The following is a 17,412-nucleotide window of genomic DNA, read 5'->3' as shown; positions in this document are numbered from 1 at the left end:
CCCTAACGGTAGCACACGTTTCAGGGATGGGCGTGCAACCTGTTGGTCCAACAAGACTCCAGACCAGGAATTATTAGAATTACTGGGGGGGAAAAACAGTTTTTGCATGGAGATGATGCTAAATTAGAAGAAACTGAGCTAGAGGTACCAGGAAGCACCAGGCAGAACAAAGTTGTAAGATGAAGAGAAACCTGGTTCCTTAGGACATGCCTGAGCCCCATCTGGTCAAGGCTGAAGCAGAACCTCCCTCCAGAACTTAAATGACAGACTAGTTAAGTGCCGTTTCCCTCAAACCAGTTAGATGGAATCCTGTCGGTTGCCAACAGAATCCTAATTTGCCCGTGAAGCAGTGTGGCCCGGAGCAAGCTGTCACTGAACTGGCCCCGTAGATCCCTTTCCATCAGGAGGTATCATTTCCCCCAAGATTCCACAGCGAAGAACAATCTTCTCTGCCCCCCTCCTCCCTGTCCCCTACCCACCCTCAGACCGACATCCCCACGCGCGCTTCCCATCAAAAGGACGAGAACACAGGCGGCCAAAGGCAGCTTGGGCAGTACTCGATATACATCATACATTTATTATTAGTGAATATCCCTCTGAAATCAGCAACAATATTAAAAAAAATAATGATTGCACTACTTGGTCAAGCAGAACTAGCAAGTTTCATTTTAAAAAAAGTACAAATCTGTTAAAAATTTCAATCAGTATACACATATATAATACAACATACTAGTTATGTTAAATGCTACAAACCAATGTGAATCCAATGGAATGGAGAAAACCACACATTTAAGCTTTAAGAACCATTTTTTTCTCTATATATTAGCATTTTCTCAAATACATACATGGGAAAAATGAGGTAACTGTAAAATGTGCAAGGAACAGGGCCCCCCAAATTACATATATTTATATATATATGTAATTTTATATATATATATATATATATATATATATATAAAAGACCTTTCTAACACAGAATACAGGCACTGGGCCCAGCCAGGGCTGGGGGACAGCACCCACTGTCATGCCTAGGCCAGAAGTTGGTAAATAAAAGAGTAAACAATGACAAGCCCCCACCACAGGAAATCATTGGTAACATGGCATCTATAGCAAGGTCGGCAAATCACAAACATCCTAAATAATTGTTTTATAAATCTTTTTTTTTAAACTTTTTTTTTTTTTTAAATGTTGTGTTTCCCCCCCAATAGCTGCTCGTTGGAATCACTGCTGCAGTCAACACACCATCCGTGAGCCTGTTTCCACCTGCCCCAGGAACCGTTAAGGGTTTCGAAAACCTTTTTTTTGGGGGGTGGGGAAGGGAGGGGGTCGGAGAGGGTAGTTCTCTGTGTAAAACAGGTGGGGTTTCAACACTGCTATAAATATAGAAATGTCACCTGGAGTTATATACAGTAAGACTCTGGGTTCTCCATGGGGTGGGGGCCAGGCTGATGGGGCCCCACGGCAGGCTGGGGGGAGGCGGTGGGCCAGGGCCGCTGCGGGAGAACGAGGGTGGTTGGAGCATCCCTGAGGCAGCAGGCGCCAGGGGCTGCCTGCTAGGATGTGCCGGCCCCACACGCGGTTCGTTCGGGGCAGCAACCCCAGCGGGGGGTGAGGAAGAAACGGAATGGGACCCGGGTGGGTGAGGGTAGGGAGCTCGGCCAGACCCTCCGGGGGCTCCTCCAGGTCTTGGAGGGCAGGGCTCAGGCTGGGAGGGGGCCCCTGGAGGCGGGGTCCACACCCTCCTTGGACCCTGTCCCCCTGGGACTTCCCTGGAGGAGACACACCCAGGCAGGTGGGAGACAGGCCCTGGCTAGAGAGGGAGAAATGCCCTGAAAAGCGTACGGTCCCGGTAGGCTCTGGGGACGTGTGCAGTACAGTGCATGGCAGTTATCAGCTGAGCACAGACCCCCCCCCACCCCCCCAACCCCACCCATGACCGCCAGCCGCCTGGCCCCGCCCCAGCCGCGCACATGCATGCAGACCAGGCGGCACCACCAGACCATTCCCTGCCCCTGGGCACTTGGTCCTGGTTGGTCCCTATACACCCCCCCGCCCATTAAACCAAAAGAAAAGAAATTGTTTAAAAAATCCACACCCTCAAATCCTACACGCGATTTTGGGCCAAATGAATAAACAAAAACTGCTGCTCCTCACGTTCATGCAAAACGACAGAGAGGGGAGATGGGGCATGGGTCTGGGCCCTGTCACCGCCAGGCAGGGGCAGCCACCAGCAACACAGGAAATCACTCTCCCTGGCCTGGTCCAGGCCCCCTCAGGATACATGCCGTCCCGGGTCAGGGCCTGCCTCCCACCTGCTCGGGAGGTTGGCTCTGATGCCCTCCAGCCTGGGCTTGGGGCAGGAATGTTGTACCCGAGGTGAGGGTCCTCTAGGGAGCCAGCCCCACCCCACAACAACCTGGGTGGGGCTGGCTGCCTGAGTCTGTCTGGGGTCAAGGCAGGAGAACCCACTGGCCTCCTGCCACTGTCTGTCCACGCCTGTCAGTGCCACCTGAGCAGAGCGCACACCACTTCAGTGCAAGAGACCAGGCGACCGAGGACAGCACCCCCTTTGCCCATCCCGGGGCCAAGGATCTCCACCAGCCACACGAGGGTAATGAACCCCTGGCTCCCAGGGCCGGCAAGAAAAGGAGACAGACCCGAGGGCAAACAGGAGAGACTGAGTTAGGGACTCTCAGGCCGCTCCCTGGCGGGCGTCTTTTAGACTGGTGGGCAAACGGGGAGGGAGTCTTTGGAGCTTGGCAAATGCAAGGGCTTATTGCAGGGGCTTCTCTCGGGCTGACCCTGGCACCAGCTCTGGAGATGCAGGCAGGAACGGCAGGGCAGGCCTGGGCCACGCCCTCCTCGGCCTTCCGGGGCCCCCGGAGTTTCCAGAGCTTTGGGCAGGGTTCTCCTGGGTGGCTGTGGACCTCACTCAGCCTCCCTGGGCACCTCGGAAGCGTCGGCCCGACAAATGGGACACGTCCGGTTGGCCTGGGGGGAGCAGCCGCACATCAGGCTCCACTCTCACCGGACCCCCAACCCAACCGGGGCTGTTCTGCTGCCCGGTGGGGACCTGGCTCCCTGAGTGGAGCCGGAACTTCTGGATGCTGAAGAGGACACGAAGGGAAGCCCTCCAGTCCACCCTCCTCCCTCACTACACCAGGAACACCTGGGAGCGGGCGTGGCTACGTTACCTTCAACCACTTGTCGACACACTTGGTGTGGAACTCGTGGTTGCAGGGGAGGACCCGGAGCAGCTGCCGTGCCTCGAAGTCGCTGAAGCAGACGACACACCTGGGAGGAGGGCACAGAGCGTCACCCGCACACTGAAGGCGAGGGCAGGTTCGCGGCAGAGCACGAAGCGCTACCCTGGGAAGACCGCAACGCATCTGTGCTCACAGAGAGACAGGAGGGGGCGCAGGGCACTCACAGCGTCTGCTCTGACTGGTGGCTGTCAGGATGAAAGCGGTACGATGGAAGCTGCTCGATGTCCGCTTTGGTGAGGCCGCGAGGCTTGGCGTCTCCCAGCCGCTCTGCCAGGTTCAGGAGGGCCTGGACGTGTGCAGGAGGGGAGGGTCAGTGGCAGCCAGGGCTGGAAGTCCCCCATGCCCCCACCTCCCAGGACAGGGCTCCACGGGACCTCATAGTTCTCCATCTCCACGTCATCCACATCAAGATCCAGGCTGATGGTGGGCCCCATTGCTGTTGGTGACATTGGCAGCATCGAGCTAGGGGGAGATAGGTACGCGGGCCCGGGGTCAAGGTCAGTAGGCGTAAGGGGCGCAGAGCTGCTCCCGACTCCCGCCATGAAACAAAGCCCAGAACTCTGCACTGTTCACACCAGGGACCCCAGTGTCTGTCCCAAGATGTCGCAGTAGGGCAGGGAGCCCAGCTGGTGAGCGTGAGTGTGCATGTATGGTTTGGCGGGGATGCTAGGTGGCTCGAGAGGCCCCGGGACCCCACGGGGCTGTGTTTGGCTCTAACCACTAGAGGCCCCAGAAGAACAGGGCACCACAGCTCTGGGGCACATGTACAGGTACTTACAGGAAGTAGGGCAGGAAGCTGGGGTAATACGGTGGTGGTGGAGGCGGCGGGGGTGGTGGCGGGAGCGGCTGTTGTAGGCGGTATCTCTGGGTGCTCAGTCTCCGGGGCATCATGTGGGAATATGGCTGCAAGAGGGGGGCCAGGTGCACGTCAGCCATGGGCCTGTCTCCCGGTCACCCTAGATCCTGGGTGGGGAGTGGCACTTACCACACCAAAGGACAGCTCCTGGTGCAGGGTATCGTGGGGCAGGTAGTGCAGGGGCACGGATGGGGACAGAGTTGGGCCCGGGGCAGAGGTGGAGTAGGTGAAGCTCCCCAGGGGGTGCTGATCCCCCCGCAGGTCCACATCACTGTCGAGCCGCTGCAGGGGCTGGAAGAAGCAGGGGTGAGTCAGCAGAGTCAGTGACAAGGAAAGCCCCCACCTCCCTGCCCCACTTGCCATCCCCTCTAGCATCAGACCCATCGCTCAGACTCACCATACGTGGATGCTGGGTCTGCAGCGACACAAACTGCCCAAGAGGCGCCATATGAGCGGGCTGGGGGTGTGGGGCTGGCGGTGGAGGGTGCAGGATATAGTGGTCACTGGAGATAAGGTGGGGGTAGGCCTGATAGGGCACAGGGAGCTGCTGCATGGTACATGCCTGGATCAGCTGCTGAGAAAGGGGGCAGAGGCTGGAGAATGTTCTTCTGGGCTCTGGGCTGGGTCTGCTTGTGGCTGGGCCAGGGGCCATTCCACCCAGCGAGCGGTCCCAATCAAAGGCCTCTGGACCACCCATCCCTGGCCTAGGCCTCCCAGGCAGGACGTCTTGCTCTTAAGACCCACAGTTACCACTCCAAACCATAAAGCAGGCACTGGGAGCAGGGAGGTCCCTGAACTCTGAAGTGCCCTCCCACTGGACGTGAACGCACATATGCCGTTCTGGACAGGGCTGTGGCCTGGAGCCGAGCAGACGCTGACAGCCTGGATGGGCGCTGTAAGCTCAGCTCAGTTCCGACACTGGCCTGTGCCTGGGGCCTTCAGCTGGGGGCAGGGCAGGAGGCCCAGGCGCTCACTCACCGGGGGCGGGAGGCAGCAGAGGGGATAGTGCTGCCCGCTGAACATCACGGAGCATGCTGGGAGCTGCTGGGTGCTGCAGCCAGGGATGTGTTGGCCTGTAGGCAAGGGGAAGCCTTGGGTCGTCACTGTGGTGACTGTGTAGGACAGAGGGACAGGTCCCTGGTGCACCTGCAGGAGGAGAGACCCAGGAACTGTAGGGAGGCCACTCTGCTGCCCCCAGGTGAGAAGCAAAGTCCTGCCGGGCCAGCTCTGGTGAAGGTGAAGTCAGGGCTTGCTCCCTCTGCTCCTCAGACCGGCTCGCCAGAGGCCAGGGGCAGCGGGGCGTGGGCATGGGGGTTCCGCTTACCTGCTCGTGGAGATCAACCATGAACGGGCTCTGCTGGGAGGCTGGGTGCAGCATTCGGGGGCTCCCGCCGGCAGGAGCCGAGGCTCGGCGCTCCTCTACGGGGAGGTATGCTGGTCGGGTCGGCGGCTGCTGGGAGGGTAAGCGCTCATCCTGGGTAGGTGGGCTGGCCAGGGGGCCCTCACGGCCAGGGCTGCACCACAGAGAGGAAGCCCCAGTAGCACTGACGGGGGCCGCTCATTCACAGAGCATGGAGAGAAGCCAAGGTCACTACCCACTGGGGAAGGAAGACAGCTCAGGGCCCTGTGCCCTACCACCCCTGGCCCCTGTGCCCCAGCCCAGGCTGAAAGCTCCAGTACCACGGGCTCCGGGCTCCACAGGACTGGGAGGTTCCCTCCTACCTTCCCCAGAGCTGGCCTGGGCTGCTGCTGGGTCCTGCAGAGAATCGCCGCTGACCCACAGGGGCAGAGGGCGGCCACCTAGTCACTGCCAGAGCCCATGGCTGCATCAGGGGAGGCAGAGGGGTGGAGGGGCTGGGCCAGGGCTCACAACCCTAGGAAGCAAACCGACAAAGGAACTAAGGTACAGAGAAGTCCAGTCCCTTGCTCCATTAGGGGTCGGGGAGACAGAATCAAACCTCTGCAGCCTGGTTCCAGAGGCCACTGATGCCCACCACACCCTGGGCTCCCCAGGCAGCGCTGCGCTCTGGCACTAGGGTTCAGGCTTGGCCTGCAGGGAGTCCAGGCCTTAGTTTCCTGCGCTGTGAAATGAGATCAGGGTCCGCCTCAGGGTAAGTTCAGAGGGCTGGCCGGCATGCTTCCAGGCCAGGGGGCTCTGGTAAGGCCCCCTCAGGGTGGGGTCTCCAGGAAAACCTGTCCTGGCGTGGGGATCTACAACTCTGACCTCTAGGTAACTGGGGCTCCTGAGGGGACTCCAGCTTCCTCCCTTCTGTCTGGTTGGCTCAAGATGGATTGCAAACAGGCCTGGGGCCTAGTTCTTCCACTAGTAACAGGTGAGAGGTTCTGACTTGGTTCTTGCCCTCAGGGTTCCCAGTCCAAGCCAAGTCAGTACAGTCATTCCTCAGTATCCACGAAGGACTGGTTCTAGGACCCCCACGATACCAAAATCCGAGAATGCTTAAGTCCCTTATATAAAATGGTATAATATTTGCATATAATCTACACACATCCTCCCATGGACTTTAAATCATTTCTACATTACTTATGATACCTAATACAATGTAAATGCTATGTAAATATGATGTAAATGCTATGTAAGGGACAAATTCAAGTTTTGTTTTTTGCAACTTTATGGAATTTTTTTCCCTAAGTATTTTAAATCTGCAATTGGTTACATCCATGGATGTGGAACCCATGGATAGAGAGGGCTGACTGTATACTTTCTTTTCATAATCTGTTCCCACAGTGCCTACCCAAATGGGACTTCACCTACTCTTCAAGTAAGGTACTGTTAGCCTCATTTTGCAGAAGAGAAAACTGAGGCTCAGAGACGAAAGGACTTGCCCAAGGCCTCACAATAAGTGTCAAAGCTGGGAGGTGGGCTGACTACCAGCCTCTTGCTGCACACTGATGCTGATGGGAAGGGGTCCAGCCCAAGGGTTCTGGCAGGACGTGATGAAGGAAGTCAACCTCTGGTGAACTGGTGGGTCTGGCGTGCAGCCAGGCCCTTTGTGTGTGGGGGGAGTGCATGCAAACCAGACCCAACACAGCCCCCAAGTGGGAGGTGGGGCTTGCTGAGAAAAGAGGAAGCAAGAACCTAAACCTAAGGGAGGAAGTTGAGTGAGAATGGGGCGGGGCAGGAGCTAGGGTCCAGGTGGGGAAAGTTGGGGGGACCACTCATTAACTCCAGAGGTTGGAATGAGGCCCTGGCAGGGAAAACTCTGGAAACTGTCAGACCCTGCAATGCTGAAGGGCGCATCCAACAGGACCAGCCTTTGGCTGTTCCTGCCACAGGGAACCCTGCCTCCATCTAACAAAACTCCTATGCTTCCTTCATACCCAGCTTTAAGTGTCACCTCCCTGCTAACACAGCTAGGGAACCGGTGTACTGTCCCCTCAACACCTTGTTCCTTTCCTCTGTGCTGGGCTTTACGTGCATGGGCCCTGACTTTCAAAATGAGCCTGAAAGGGAGGCTCTTCACCTGATAAGACAGCAGAGGGCCAAGGCCACAGCCACAGTAGAGCTGAAATTCACATTTCTCCCACCCAACCTGGGCTCCAGCACTTGGCAGAGGGGTAGGCAGGGCCCAGTGACCAGCTTGTGTCCAGCACAGGGCAGGCCCGATGTGGTAAATGCTCACTGGAGAGCCAATTACATAGGTCTAAGGCCATGTCTGGCAGCAGTGAAGTTAGTGCCAATGATTAAAAACTGGGACATAAAAAAATCTGTCCTTTCAGTGTGTTGTGTGTGTGGCGGGGGGAAGGAAGCAGAAAATCTGGTCCCACTGGGCCCTCATTTCTGCTTGACCCACCTCACTCTGGGCATGAGTTTTCTCTCCAGGCCACCCCAGGCCCATTCCTTGCCTGCCCACCACAGGTGACTGGGGTCGTGAGCCCCCAGCGTGGGCCAAGTGCATATCCTTACACTCATGTGTACACACACAGCCTCCTTGATTCCTGCTGATAATCCAGCCGAGCAAACAAAGGCCAAGAGAGACTCAGAGGAAACCCCTAAATAACTTAACAACAGACTCCTGACCCACCCCAGATTTTTGGATCAGAATCTTTGGAGGGTTGGGGAACAAGGGCACCTAGATTTCTACTAAATTCCCCAGCAGTTTCTACAGCAGAGGCAGGTGCTTGAGAACCTCTGTTCTAACTGACCTCTGAGATCCTGGGAGCCCACAGTCCTGCCTATGAGGAGTATACAATACTTCCCATGTGCCATCCTGATAAGTCCTCATAGCAACCTTCAGAAGTAGGCATGCTGAGGCTCAGAGAAGTGAGGTCCAAGGCTAGTCAGTTGGAGCTGTGAGTGCACTGGGACATGGCAGTGGCCTCAACTGCTCCTCTTGTGCCAGGCTGTCTTGAAGTCCGGGCAGTGTCAAGGCTCAGGGGTGCAGAATCACAGAGGCCTAGGCCCATGGGAATCTGCTCTGGCCAGCCTCTTCAAGGACACCCACACCTCAGGAAAGGAAGTGGCAAGGAGCCGAGAAACCCAACCACCAGACAGAAGGCCTCTAGCTGTGACTGACGGTGACAAAGATGACAGTGTTGACCCTTGCATTCTTACACACAATACCCTGACTTCTGGCCAGAGTCTTGGCTGAGGATTGGGCACATCGCCTCCCCTCTCTGAGCCTCAGTTTATTCATCTGTAAAATGGGAATAGCCCAATAATCACCTCCCAAGACTGCTTAAAGGCTGCTGCAGTGATTTGTAAAGTTTAGGTGTGACCGATCACTATCAGAAAATACAACAGGCTGACCTTCACTCCCACCCCCCAAGCAGCTTAAAGATGCTATTTTAAGCTCTGCAGGAGGCAGCTGGGAAACATGCCTCCCTCAGGGAATATCCCCTCCCAGCTGGCAAGGGAGGGGACCCTGGTTCTTGACTGGAGACAGAGATGTCCCATGGGGAACTCACCCACTTCACAGTTGAGGAAACTGAGACCAGGAGAAAGAAAGTAATTTGCTGCAGACCACAAAGCCAAAGAAGGACAGAATTAGTCCTGGCTGGCCCGCTAGGCCCAAATTTCCTCAACCCCTGACTCTCATTACCATCAGTAACCTCAAGAATTACCTAATGCCAATTCTCTACTGCAGGCCCTAAAGGAGATCAGGGGAGCTTTCTCTTTCAGGCATCCTGACTAGACCTATTGTGGAAAGAAGCAAGTAAGGCCCAGAGCTGGAGCAGCAACTTGCTCAAGGTCAAACAACAAGGCCACCACCTAACTGCTCTGCCTTTCACCACACCTCCTCTGTGCTGGGCTCTCAGTGAGGTCTCTGTAAAAGGGTCTTGAGGGTCCCTAAATCCAATCTCGCCCAGAAGCAGGGACTGCACCTTGCATCCACCCCCTCGCCCAGAAGGCAGCCAACTCCCTAGTTCCTATCCCCATCCTGGTCTAGGGAGATCCTGACATATCATTTGGGCCTGGGGGCTGTTTGCAGGTACAGGGACTGTTTTGCAGATAAGCTAAGTCAGGCCCTGAGAACAGGAGCAGACTCAGGCAGGCTGAGGAGCCCCCCTCCCACCCCTCAAAAAAGAGGCGGGTTGGGCCCAGCACTGACTGGTGGGCAAGCAGAGCTCCCTAACTGTGGTGCCTGGAGGCAGCTGAGAGCAGGACCACCAGGCTGCGAGTTAAGAGTTGTTGGCCAGCCCAGACTCCCTGGGTGACCTTGGTCAAGGAAATCTTCCCTTCTGTGCGCCTCAGTTGCCACAACTGTAAAATGGGAGTGGAAATCTCTCCTTCCCAGAGCTCCCAAATAAAGCCACAAGAGGCAAGACGCAAAAAACCAGGTGGTCACATTACTGGGGGAGGAAACCAGTGTCCCTGAGGAGCAAGCCCCTCCTCAATGTGGGCCAGGAGCAGGTTGCGGGATTCGGGGAGCTTCCTCAGCCATCCCTCCCTGGGACTGGGGACGTGGGTGGGGAGGACGTGGTACAGATACTCGCCCAGAGAGGGGCCTCCCTCATCCCCCTCTCACTCCTTTGTGCCGGGCTCGGGGGGACATCGGGGGCTGGAGGCCATACGGCGGCGTCGGGGCCAGAGCGCTGTGACTTTAAGAGCCGAGGATCCCGGACCATGTGCTCGGCGTGAGACAAAAGCAACAACAAAGGAAGTGGCGGCGGCAGGGGGAGGGGGCGGCTCCTTCCTCTCCAACCGCAGCGCTCTGCCTCTGTAGAAGGGAGACTCGGCCTGGCCTTGGGGGGCGCTGGGGGTGGGGAGGGGTCCCGGATTCTAGAGGCCTCGCCATCTCCCCTCCGGACTGCCCGTAATTAACTCCTGCAGAGCCAGCTAGATCACAGCCCTCAGTCCCAGGGGAAGGGGGGGGGCAGGAATTCCAGGGATGCGGAAATCGGGAGCTGGAGGCTCTGGCCCCGACTCACCTTCGGCCGCCTGGCCACACGTTGACTCCTTTGTTCCCGATCTAGGACGGCCAAGCTGGGCAAGAGGTGGGGGTGGGGGGGTGGGAGTGTGCTGCCTGGACCCTTTAAGAGCCCCCGCCCTGAGGAACAATGTGCTCCCTTCCCCACCCCCCCGGTCCGGGGGCAGTCCGGCTCCTTCCGGGGCCCTCTTTCTTTGTTGTCCGTCCGCCGGGCGTCTGCCTCGCGAGGCCCACGCGCGGTCAGTCTCTCGGCCCAGGCCCTCTGGGAGCGGGAGGCGGCGCAGGACGCGGCCGGGTTTGCGCAGCTGCCGGCGACTGGCCCTTTAAGAACTGTCCGCGGCGGCAGCGGAATGTAACAAACCCCACATTTGATTCACAACATTCGAAGCGGCGGGGTCGCGCGCCGGGCGGGAGGGGGGCTCGCGGGGGCGCGCCGGGAGATTCCGGCAAACAGTAGCCGACTGCTCCCCGCGAGGGCCCCGCCCCTTGCTAAGAGTTCCGCCCCTCGGGGGCGCCAAGAGCCAATCATTCGCCGAGACTCGGCACGTGATTAGTGGGCCGCCATCTTGGAAGGCAGTTTTTTTTTTTTTTAAAAACCTCCTCTCGCCCCCACCTCCTCACTTAAAGTGCCCGCAGCCATCACAGGAAAGGGGCGGGGCCACATGGTCTGACCTAAAGAGGGGAGACCGCGCGGTAAGCAAGACAAATTGGCTGTAACTCTAACTTGCTATGCAAACTCACAAATCACTCATGCTTCTGAGGCTCAGTTTCCCCGCCACAGAAGTGGGTCCCGCCGGGAGAGCCGCAGCCCGGACTTACTGTGTCATGGTCCCCTCCTTGGGACGGCGCCTGGGACACAAGTGCAATGGACCTGACCTTCAACGGGGCAGGAGCGGCTCTTAAGCCAGTCCGAGTGGTTAGGAAGGCTCTAACAGCCCTGGGCCGGCAACCTCCCCGGAGATGACGTCAGCCCCGAAAGCTACTGCGCCGCGATGACATCATGGCCTGGCCTCCTCGCATCTCCTTGTTTATACTGCGCGGTGGCTTTAAAAAGTTGGGAGGGGCTGGATTGCCCAACGAACCAATAATGGGCAACCCATGCAAATAAGCTAACGCTTGTCGGGAAGGATTGGCCCGGCTCACGTTGACGTCACAGAGACATTTAAACACCCCGCCCCCAGCGTGGCCCGGGAAAAGGGCGGGGAACAGTTTGAAGCTGGAGCAGCAGTCGTCCCGCGCTCTAATTGCTCTAGGCGAGGCCTCGGAGAGCTCCCTGCTTAGGGGGATTGGGGAACTAAACCCAATGAAGTCTTTAGTTTTCTACTGTACTCCTCCTAGCAATTATGAGACGCATTACTACAACCTGCCCATTTTACAGATGGGTAGAGAGAATCAAGAGGGGTGTCATTCACCCCAGGTTACAAAGCGAGGAAGAGTGGCCGAGCAGATACTTGAACCCAAGCCAAAGCCCAGCGTCGTTCCCCTTTGCCTCGACGCCTCCCCAGGCAGACGTTATACAAAGTGGGGTATTATCTCTACATCGATAGAAAAAAAAAAAAGCTGGGAGCTGGGAACAGGTCAAATAAATTATGCATATAATCAATAACTGGACTCCTCTGTATGCAGCTGCACTGACATAGGGTTACCTCCAGCACAGCCCTAAACAAGATACCAGCAAAAAATGTTAAAACATTTGTTAAGCCTGTGTGTTGGGGTTGCTGGGTGTGTGTGTGTGATTTTCTATGCTTCTTTGGTATATTTCATAATCCCAAATTTAAAAACTGAAAGAAAGATACTGAACAGAGTATAACAGTATCAATGTTTTTAAAAATTGGATATATACAGTATCTGTATATAGAATATTCCTGGAAGGATATACAGGAGACTGATTAATAACTGTCCTCAGGGAGAACTGGAGGAGAGCACTGGGTCAGGATAGACTTTTTATTGTATACGCTTTTGTACATTTGCTCCTTAAAAACAAAACAAAACAAGAAAAACTCTATACAGTATAACCTACTGAAAATTCTAAAGAAAATTACTGTGAAAGAGTATGTTTTAAATATTTTAAGCCATAAAAAACTTGTGTTCCTTTAGAGTCAGAAATCCCCCTTTGGAAAGGGTATCCAGTGGAAACAATCCAGAAGGAAGCTGGGGAACAGACATGCTTATCCAAGTGTTGTTTAGACCAGCAACAATCTGACACCACAATGTGGATGGCAGCCAGCAACACGATGACTGAAAAGGGTACCCACTCGCTGTTTGCATATCTCTAAGGACAGAAGATCAAGTTCATGATGCAGTGCTACAGATGTTACCTGGAATGCCAAACTCTATCCATCATAGTTAAACTACGTGTGCATGAGAATAAATGGGGTTGCGTTTCTCTAACCATCTCCTTATCAGCAACTCTCCCTTCTCCTAAATCCCTTCCAACCTTTTATTTTTCTCACTCTGTAAAAGCAATCAGAAAATCCTTCCCACATTCAAAGTGCCTACATTGTTAAGACCACCCCCCTGCTTGCCTGTGTAGGGATAGAACCTGCAATGGCTCCCTAATGCCTGGCTTTCAGGGCTCTGTTTAACAAGACAAGCTTCCCTTACCAAACTTTTTTTTTTTTTTTTTTTTTTTTGCGGTACGCGGGCCTCTCACTGCTGTGGCCTCTCCCATTGCGGAGCACAGGCTCTGGACGCGCAAGCTCAGCAGCCATGGCTCATGGGCCCAGCCGCTCCGCGGCATGTGGGATCTTCCTGGACCGGGGCACGAACCCACGTCCCCTGCATCGGCAGGCAGACTCTCAACCACTGCGCCACCAGGGAAGCCCCCCTTACCAAACTTTTCAGGCTCACCTCTCCCCAGCCTCTCTCCCATGACCATGGCAGTGCTCCCTCTGGCCTTCCCTGCCTGAGATGCTCTCTCTCTTCCTTTCTACGAATCCATTCCTCTTCTCTGTCCCTTGAGGCTCTGCTCCCATCTCACCTCTTATAGGAAGCTGTGAAGTCTCTAGCTTGTACTGAACTCCTCTGTCTCTGAACTCAGGCCTAGACGCACCCTGACCTTCACTTCATGCCATTTAATTTGCACACAACCCTGTCGTGATTGCTTCGTGTCTCACTCAGTAATCTCCTCCTGGGCTTCCCTGGTGGCACGGTGGTTAAGAATCCGCCTGCCAAAGCAGGGGACACGGGTTCAATCTCTGGTCCGGGAAGATCCCACATGCCGTGGAGCAACGAAGCCCGTGCACCACAACTACTGAGCCTGTGCTCTACACCCCATGCACCACAACTACTGAGCCCGCGTGCCGCAACTAGCAAAGCCGGCGCGCCTAGAGCCTGTGCTCTGCGACAAGAGAAGCCACTGCAACAAGAAGTCTGCGCACCACAACTAAAAGTAGCCCCTGCTCGCCACAACTAGAGAAAGCCCGTGCGGAGCAGCGAAGACCCAACACAGCCAAAAATAAATAAATAAATAAAGAATCTCCTCCTGGCGGAAGAGGATACAGCATTTTTAACTGCACTGACATTCAGCCTTCACTGAGAGGCAGACACCACGGGGTAACCAGTCTCATTTTATGGTTGAGGATCTGAGGGTCAAGGAGGTGAAGTGACTTGCCCGAGGCCACAATGTGAAAATCCTTTACCACTCCCCACCCTCAGAAAGCGACTCCAGTAACTACTCCACAATCCAGTTACTCCTTTGAAGCCACCAAGCCTCTGACTGTGCCATTCTCTCAGTCTAAAATGTCCTCAACACCCCTACTCACCTCTGGCCAAACCCTGCTCAACCTTCGGGGCTCAGCTCAAAGGCTGCCTCCTCGGAGCCTCTCCTGACCATCTGCTGGCTTCTTCAATATACGGCATGACTATTATCACACCACATCAGGATGGCAGAAGGTATCTCCATGGGACTGCTCTCCCTACCCGCAGCAGGGCCTGGCTCACACTTCCTTGGATGCCCAAGGAAGGGACTCTGTATTGCCCTTCCTTGCCCCTGATGCTTCAGGGCCAGGAAATCCTTGCCCTGTGTTCTCTCATGCATGACCCTCTAGTTTACGCCCCTGGGAGGCCCTCAGTAAATTCCCACAGACCTCTGGGTTCCCCCCAGGACCGGAGGCCAATAACACATCTCCCTCTGAAAAACCTTGCTGGGTGCATGCAGAATCACTCTGGAGCAAGAGGGAGGGAGGCTCAATTTTACCAGATTTCTCAGAGAAGCCAGAAGTCTGGACTTTCCTCTCAGGTTCACTGACAAGTCTTAGGCTTTGGAACCCCAACGTGGGCCCAACGGCCTGCATACCTACTCTGTGCCCCATTCTTATCACCCCACCCCCACTCCCTTGAAGGCAGGTTCTGTTACTTTCACCTTACACAGATGAGGAAAGTGGCTAAGGAAATGACTCCCCTTGCCACAGATCCCAGAAGTGTAGCCCAGGTGGGGGTGGCTCACTCTTGCCCAGGCATCTGCCTCGAAGCTCTGTGGAGAAATCAGGGTTCTAGAGTCTTCTGCATGATCTGGGCAAGTCCTACCCTGATCATCTCATTGGTCCTTCCAATGACCTAAGAGCTAGGTACCAGTGTTTGCTCCAAGAAGCTTGGGCAAGAGAGGATATGATTCACCCACCGTCACACAGCCATCAAGGGGCAAACCTGGGATCACATTTTAAACGAAGATTAAGTTTGGTGCATGCAATGCAAATGCCAACACAGGGTCCCCAAGTGTTGCTCAATAATCAAAAGCACAGATGTCCTGGGGCAAGAGACTCTCCAGGTCCCAGAGTGGAAGAGTGGCAGAGAGGGATTTGAATCCTGGTCCCTCGAGTGCAAAGTACTGGATGCTACAATCCAGCTTCCACTCCCAGGCCTCCTCTGCAGGAGATGGGAGGGATTCTGTGCAGGCAGGAAGTAGGTGGGGTCATCGGTTCCTGCTGGAGCCCTCCCCTGCTCCATCTGCCTACCTAAGACCTGGACAGCTGGCTGCCTCCTTCCCTCCATCAGGATCAGAAAGTACTCCACTCCTTTTTTCTAAGACCCCTCAAACTCTCCTCCAGATGCAGGGCCTTCCCAAGTGGAGCTGGCAGAACATAGAGATTGAGGGACCATCCAGGGACACACAACACAGCCTGGTAAAGCCAGCTCAGGACACAGACCTCCCAGCTACCCCAGGGCATCAGACTTGAGCCTCACGCTCCAGGCTGGGGGTTGACAGGCCCCCTGCCAAGTCCTCTCTGCTCAGGGCAGGCCTGAACACACCTGAGCCCCAAGCTTTGTCTCCCCTAAAAAGCAGAGGCTGTTTGTGCATATGAGGGAGGGCAGAGTGTCTGTAAAGGTGTTCCCAGGTCTGGGTCCAGGGCTGCAGCACTCTGGCTCCAGCTTTGAGACTTGGTCACTTATGTGGTCTCACTCTTCTTCAGTCTCATCTGTAAAACCAGGATGATGACAACACTAATGACAGATGACATTTACTGAGCACTTAGTGTGTGTAGCACTGCTGTTCATCTCCTATAGGCTACTGAGGGGGCAGGCATACACTGATGGTTAAATACAGAGCCTCTGAAACCAGCCCACCGAGGCTTGGACCCTGGCTCTGCCTTTTATCAGCTTGGTGACCTTGAGGAAGTCACCACCTCTATGAGGCTCACAGTTTGTCCAGGTGTAAAATGGGGGCGATTATACCTACCTCAATGAGTAAATAGTGGCTCTCACTTGTGTGTGCATCTTCGGCGGTACCTGCCTGGCTTTCTGGGTCTGGGTCTGCGCTTGAATGTGTGAGCTTTGAGGGTAGGGCGTTGGGAGGGGCTCCCCTTTCTGACTACCTCCCCGCTGTAGCTCTCACCACTGGAACCCGCAGGGTCTGCAGAGGAAGGAGCAGGTACCATCACCACATCATCCGGTGATGAAAATCGGGGGCTGTAAGAGTGGGGGTGCCTGGCAGACCCAGGGAGAGATGAGTCCAGCCGAATTCCCCATTTTCCCTCTATCCAAGGCCAGTTTCCTACACCCACATCTCCTTCCCGCCCCGACACCATCTCGACTCGGGCTTAATAGCCCTCAGGCAACAGAAGGTGTGTGACCTTGGACAAGACACAGACCCTCTGGAGTCCCCGCCTTCCTACGCCCTCAAAGCAGTAACCAAGCCGCTGGCGCGCGGCGGTCTGTTCCCCAGACCCGCAGCCGCCCCAGGGCAGGGCTCGGGTCGCTCTGGATCCCCAGCGGCTGGGACAAGGAGCGTTGGTAAAGTGGGGCAGTCGTGACGAGGCCAAAGGACTGCAGCTCTGTCCCGGACGCCTGGGGCCCAGCCGAAGCCGACACTCGCCAGGGGTTGCGATCGGGGCATGAGTGGGGCGCAGGGCACGCTGGGACTCGTAGTTCCCAGGGCCTCCCGTACTGGGGCTCTTAGACCTACCGGGCGGAGCAGCTCTGGCTCCGGGTCCCGGGACAGCGAGCTCCGGCCCTGCGGGCGCAGGCAGCGGCCTCGCTGGATGTCCCTGTGCTACACTGCCAGCCCGCGGCCGCCCCCTATCGCTCCGTCTCTCTGGCCCCGCGCCTGGGGCGCAAGGCGCAGGGTCCAGGCCGGGCGTTACCTGGGGCCGCGGCGGGGCTCCACCCCCACCGGGAGGCCGGCGCGTCGCTCCCGCTGCAGCCGGGGGTCCCGGTCCAGCTGCGGCTCGCGCCGCCTGCCGCGGCCCCCCCTCTGGCCCCAGGCAGTGGAACCGTCCACGAACCTCTTCGCCCGGGCGCGCGCACGCGCGCGCGGTGTCCACTCCGGCTACGCAGCTTCACCCTCCCTCCCGCGGGTGTATGGAAGTACCTGGACTGCACCAAGCGCGCGGGAGCGGAGGGTGGGAGGAGGAGGAGCGTGTTTCGGCCACGCCCACTCAGTGTCCAGCGGCAAAGGGCGCGC

The 17,412-nt window shown here is 56.3% G+C and overlaps 1 protein-coding gene across 12 annotated transcripts; it reads right to left on the bottom strand.

Annotated features, from left to right (window-relative positions):
• Window positions 1-557: 557 nt before the first annotated feature.
• RNF44 (ring finger protein 44) lies at window positions 558-17,311 on the bottom strand. 12 transcript variants are annotated; one of them, XM_067732768.1, is made up of 12 exons: window positions 17,093-17,207; window positions 16,189-16,362; window positions 5,845-5,996; window positions 5,447-5,636; window positions 5,101-5,268; window positions 4,520-4,696; window positions 4,252-4,413; window positions 4,045-4,169; window positions 3,641-3,728; window positions 3,431-3,552; window positions 3,195-3,294; window positions 558-2,991 (listed from the first exon to the last, which is right to left on the bottom strand). In XM_067732768.1, the coding sequence occupies exons 3-12, from the start codon at window positions 5,949-5,951 to the stop codon at window positions 2,929-2,931; spliced, it is 1,302 nt and encodes a 433-aa protein (XP_067588869.1). In that variant the 5' UTR covers window positions 5,952-5,996; window positions 16,189-16,362; window positions 17,093-17,207; the 3' UTR covers window positions 558-2,928. The 12 variants fall into 12 exon arrangements, with proteins under 12 accessions (XP_067588869.1, XP_067588871.1, XP_067588868.1 ...); XM_067732770.1 differs by lacking the exons at window positions 16,189-16,362; window positions 17,093-17,207 and adding an exon at window positions 17,234-17,311; XM_067732767.1 differs by lacking the exon at window positions 16,189-16,362 and having other exon boundaries at window positions 17,093-17,223.
• Between the last annotated feature and the right edge of the window lie 101 nt (window positions 17,312-17,412).

The sequence above is a fragment of the Pseudorca crassidens genome, chromosome 3 (genome assembly GCF_039906515.1).
Source record: "Pseudorca crassidens isolate mPseCra1 chromosome 3, mPseCra1.hap1, whole genome shotgun sequence".
Lineage (NCBI taxonomy): Eukaryota > Metazoa > Chordata > Mammalia > Artiodactyla > Delphinidae > Pseudorca > Pseudorca crassidens.
This window is presented reverse-complemented; position numbering and strand designations above follow the sequence as displayed.